The 6,000-nt window shown below is 32.6% G+C and overlaps 1 protein-coding gene across 4 annotated transcripts in view; it reads right to left on the bottom strand.

The window, feature by feature from the left end:
• LOC127730930 (pre-mRNA-processing factor 40 homolog B-like) overlaps window positions 1-420 on the bottom strand; it is a 56,141-nt gene extending 55,721 nt beyond the window's left edge. For all 4 annotated transcript variants that reach the window (XM_052239561.1, XM_052239559.1, XM_052239560.1 and 1 more), the window contains exon 1: window positions 390-420. In XM_052239561.1, coding sequence (XP_052095521.1) covers window positions 390-395 — 6 coding nt within the window. In that variant the 5' untranslated portion in view covers window positions 396-420. The remainder of the gene's footprint in view (window positions 1-389) is intronic.
• Window positions 421-6,000: the final 5,580 nt, after the last annotated feature.

Genomic DNA, 6,000 nt, shown 5'->3' on the forward strand with positions numbered 1-6,000 from the left:
ATTATAACGCTTTTGGTTGGATGGATCTTGTATCTATGTTTGTCTGAGTATCTTTTAGATGTATCTAGCATAGATTGCATTTCTTCTTCAGTTGATGACAAAAGTATAATATCATCTGCACAGGTTGGACATCCCGTAAAGTTTGTGCCGATGTACTTTTGTCTAGTAGACACAGATTCGTGATAGGGTGCTTCCGTACAGAAAAGTAGCTGGACTTGTACTTCATCTGTTTAATTATTGACAAACCTAATGTAGGACATTGGTCTTATCATACAGGTGATAGTAAAGAAATTTACTTTGTTTTTGGCTGATAACGAAACCCCTTTTCTTTTCAAAATTACAGAAATATGTGAAAACAAAAGTATTTTTCATAAAAACATGCAACCTACCGCCATCTTGAATTCGGAAGTTCACTCAAATTTATAATATTGGAAGCAATACCGGATACATTTCCGGGATTTTATTTAAATGCGAACAAGAAAACAAAATGCAGATTAAAATATTTGCTGTTTAATGCAAACGAAAACTAGAAATACATGGGAATGAGTCAGAAAAAACAAAAGGAGCGACAGACTCATAACTAGTACAAATACAAATACAAAAAAATACAAAAAAATACAGAAGTTACAGAAATTTTGATATTGAATATTTTCAAGTAACAGAGACTTACAAAAAGTTAAAATATCTGAAACATTTGACACAAAAAATGCACATGAAATAAATGAAATTAATACGAATTATGAAAAGAATGTCATAAAATATACTAGATTAACATGCACCTTTAAAAACAAGATACCCTAGACAAATCCTCTCCCATGCATGAATAGTGATTTGAGAAAAGCTATTCACCGTAAACATATGTTATATATTCAAGTTACACAAAACAAAGAAATGGAATAACTTGGGAAAAGTTTTGAAAAAAAAAGAAACCTGGTCAATAATTTAAAAAGGAGACCAATGAAAAATTATTTCTTAGAAAGATGCTCCGGTGGTGCAAATAAAAATCATGTGATTTTAGGAAAACTATTATAAAACCTTTTTTCTCTAAAAAAAAAAAACGTCACTCAGGCCAACAAAATATAGTCTTGAATGAAAACAACAAAATTGTGACTGATACAAAACAAGTTACAGAACATTGTAATACCTTTTTTTCAACTGTAGCTGGGGAAATTGGAAAAGATGTCACATATGACCAAACTTCACATCCCAGCATCTTAGAGATACAAAATCATAGAGACCCTGATATACATTTTGAATTTAAAAGAACTACCACCGAGAAGGTGGAAAAAAATATAAATAAAATAAATATTAAAAAGGCTACTGGCTGTGACGGAATTCCAGCTAAAATTGTGAAACATAGTAAATCTGTTTTTGCGCCACAGCTGACAGATCTTATAAATTTATCTGTTAACTCTGGTGTATTCCCAGGTAGACTAAAGGAGGAATAGTAACTCCACTTCATAAAAAAAAAATTGACTAATTATAGACCAGTAAGTGTTTTTTTTTTCCCCAAGTTATACGAAAAGGTTTTAGAAACTCAACTGTCAGATTTTTCGACCAAATTTTTAATCCATATTTGTTTGCGTTTAGACGAGGTCATGGATGTCAGACCACACACACTACTTTAATAGACTTTTAGAGGATTGGAGAGAGGCCCTTGATAAAAATCATAACATATAGCCGCAGTTTTAAAGGACCTCTCCAAAGCTTTTAATTGCTTACCTCATGAAATTTTCCTTGACAAATTGTCCTTTTATGGTGTTTCTTCTCATTCAGTATCCCTTTTAAATTCATAATTTAAAAACAACAAATAAAAGTTTACAACATACTAAGTAGTTGGGCTGACATCCAGAAAGGTGTGCCACAGGGTTCTATTCTTGGACCTCTTTTGTTTAACGTTTTTATAAACGATATTTTTTATTTTATTAAGCAGAGCTCATTGTATAACTACGCAGATGACAACACATTATCGTTCTGTAGTCCTGATTTTGACAAGCTAATATCTACATTAGAAGATGAATCCAAACAATTAATTGACTGGTTTAAATCTAATAAAATGCATGTTAATCCTGACAAATTCCAGGGGCGTGTTTTTTTGTTCTTCGGTAGTGAGCCAGAAGAGGTCCATTTCTATTTTTTTTTGCATTGGGAAGATCTTCTGTTCCTCTCCTATCTCTTCTTTTTTAATAGGTGGTTTAGACGGCAGATGTCGTTTAGTCTAAATGACATTAATAAATTTATGAATTCAGATATAATAGAATGTGTGCTGTGTGATTAACGTTTTTATGGTATTGCAGCCTTAGGAGAACATCCCTGTAGGGACGATAACCTGGATAAATATAAAAACTACATGAACAATCAAAGTAAGGGGACGACTTTTTGATATTTTGGGGAGGGGGAGGGAGCAGGATAATTTTTTTTGCGGATTTATTATACATTTTAATATGTCCATAAGCATGCAATGCCTATTTTCAGCTCTCACTAGGCCTCCATATTCCTTTTCAAAATCCTCATGTCCCCACCCCTACCAAAAAAATAAATAATAGCAAATGGTTTTCTCCTTATTCAACACGAGTTTAAAATGATTGGTAGTTTGTTGCTTAATTCTAACGTCCAGGACAGATATTTTATGCATTTTCTGGAAAAACACGAGTCAGGTATATAATATAAAAATTAGGAGATGTGGGTATGATTGCCAATGAGAAAACTATCCATTGGAGTTCAAATTAAGGGGATATAAGGAATTATAGGTAACCGTATGGCCTTCAACCATGACAAAACTCCATACCGTATAGTCGGTTATTAAAGGCCCCGACATGAAAAATGTAAAACAATTGAATCTAAAAAACTAACGGCTTTATTATATATAACAAAAACAATTTACATATATCAAATATGAGACAACAATGAGGACACCACACATAAACCAACGACTACCACTGAACTACATGCACCTGACTTGGCACAGGCTCATTAACTTTAAGAATATGGCAGGGTTAAACATGTTTATGATCGATCAATTCTTCCCTAAACTGGGACAGTGGTGTACCTGTACAACATAAGAACAAACTGTAAAAATCAGTTGCAATTGTAATAACTCAAAAGATAAGAGACAAAAAAAAAACCCAACTAACATTATGACAATAGACACAAAGCACCGAAATAAAGAGTATTTTCAGTTACTGGAAGTTTGTTCAAAGCCAATTACAACTAACAAATAAATCTTGTTCCCCAAACTAAAGTATCAATCATTACACAATCAACGGATTTAGTAATAAACAGTCTGAGAAACGCCATGACCATATATACCTTGTATACATATACAATCAAAAAGTCGTAGTCCGAAGGTTGTGACCATCGAAATTTTGCAATAGAAATAAAAGTTAGGACCAGCAGATTTTCTTCAAGGGCCACCAGGGGAAAAGATTTTGAGAACTCTGCAATATCTTTTATATATGCAAAATAATCCAGTTCTTTACTTAAAAAAATTTCATAGACAAGATGTCCAAACAAACATTGAAAAATTCTTGTACAGTTTTAGATTATTCCTTAAAACCACATGGTCGGCGCTTCAAGTCAGATTTTAGTTAGTAAAGTATAAAGAAAAAATTTCACAAACACAGCGATTTCTTCAAACATAGCACACTATTACAATCATGTCTACCGAATAAATTGAAGTATCTTAATTTTCTAATAAATCATCGTAAACTTCATTTATGTCATCCAACATAAAAAAAAATCTGATATATTCGACGGCAAATAGATTTTTTGTTTTATTGCTTCTTCTACAGAATATCTCCAGAAGAGGTCCAAATTCATCTTTTTGGACTCTTCAACAGAAGACGTTCTGGAGATGAACAGAGGAGACCAATAAAACACGCCCCTGGTGTTAGCAGTTGACAAAAAGACGTTTGAGAAGAGCCCATCAATACATATTCAAAATTCTAATTTATCTTGCGAAACTGTGGTTAAATTGTTGGGCATAGACATTGACTACCAGTTAAATTTTGATTTACATATTTGTAATTTGTGTAGAAAGGCATCTCAGCAGCTTAATATTTTGAAACGTTTGGGGCCTTTTCTTTCCAAATTAAATAAACTCGCTATATTTCATACTTATATCATGAGTAATATTAATTTTTGCCCTTTGGCTTGGCATTTTTGCACTGAAAAAAAATACCACAAAATTAGAAAAAGTGCAAGAAAGATCACTCCGGTTTGTGTATGATGACTACAACTCCACATATTTACAACTTGTAGATAAGGCTAAGGTGTCAACTCTTCTGGTGCGCAGCATTATGACTATGGCTCTAGAAACTTTTAAGATTTTAATTAATATTACTCCTTCATGTTTGAACAGTCTTCTGAAAAATTAAATCTACAAAATACTCCTTTAGATATAGTAATATATTAGATGTTCCCCGGGTAAAAACATCTTCTTATGGTAAAAAATCGTTTAAATATGCTGCAGCTACACTCTGGAACAGTCTTTCGGACCATTTCATGACGGAAAACAGTTTTTCTCAATTTAAGATCATGATTCAGTCTTGGAATGGTTCGAAATGTCGACGTTCTGCATGCAGTATATAAGTCTTCGCTATTATACTGTCAGCTCTGCAACTCATTTTTTAATTAGGTTATTACTATACTGCTTTCCGTATTTATTTATTGACCTTTATTCACTCAAATGTTTAGCTTAAATAAATTGCATTTTTATCATGTTTATCTAACGCTTATCTTAAATATTTTTTTTACCGCTGCTGACTTGCTGTCAGGTGACCAATAGAGCCGCTTGCCACATGAGCTGCTGATAGTTCTATTTGAAAAAAATTAAAATAAATTTATAAATTTTTATACAAGATTGCTAGAAATGTGAAATTTTGATTGTTTTTTATGTGCATTACGCTTTGTTTTATTTGTTTTGTATACGTTTTTATATTCGGTAAAAAGCTCACCAGAGCTTATGTTTGTATGTTTTATGCTATGCCGAATCAAAATAAAGTTTTCTATCGATTCTATACCTGACCAGGTACCAGTACCAACTAAAATGTAAAAACCTGTAATTAAGTAGCATTAATATTACATGTACAATAGCAGATGTGCATTACTATATGGGACTTCTAATAATAGTGATAGTATACATATGGGTACCTTTAGAGTGACGGAGGATAATATGGATCTTCGAATATTCATTTTTCAGGAATTTTATATTACTATTACTTGCTATTTCCCTGGACGATTAGATGGTGTTCAAAAGTTCAGTTCATATTTATAGAATATTAGTAGACTTAATACGTCGTGTACTCAACTGTTCTCCAGAATGGTGGAGGAAGAATACTACTTAAACCATTGTGGTGACGTCAGCCTATTCATTTACCGTGGATTCTTTTTCTAGAATCAACGCTTCCTAAATCTGCCGCTGAAATTGACTCACCAAATTACATTCAATTGTTTCCTTTGTGTGCCTAATTTCATTAAGTTTGAATTGGCTAATTTACTGATTTCTGTTCACTAATGGAATTAATTTAAAAACTTACCTTTATTTTTTGTAATTTGTATATGCCTTCACTGGGAATCGAACCCTTGCTTGAAATCTGTTATGTGTGACTGACATCAACACATCGACGAAACCTCTCGGCTACCAATGGGTTACACTATAGATGTCTATTCTATATATTTAAATGAACATCTAATATACATCAGTTCATCGGACACACAGGGCTTGTACCTTTATATAGGCACAATAGGCAGTCGTATAGTATGAGTTGGTAGCCGCGAGGTTAGCATGGTTAAAATCAATGAGTTAAAGATAGGGATTTGTCGGTTTAGGTTCGAATCCCTGTATTCCCTCTGTTGTTCCAATTCTTAAGTGATCCTGGTTTTTTTCTAATTTTGCATGTTATAGTGGATATTTTTGTAATAATAGCGAGTTTTACCGGGTTTTCTTTATTATATTGGCTATTTCACATGTTTGAAACAAAAATGATTACATTCTATTTG

Source organism: Mytilus californianus, unplaced genomic scaffold (genome assembly GCF_021869535.1).
Source record: "Mytilus californianus isolate M0D057914Y unplaced genomic scaffold, xbMytCali1.0.p SCAF_2, whole genome shotgun sequence".
Taxonomy (NCBI): Eukaryota; Metazoa; Mollusca; class Bivalvia; order Mytilida; family Mytilidae; genus Mytilus; species Mytilus californianus.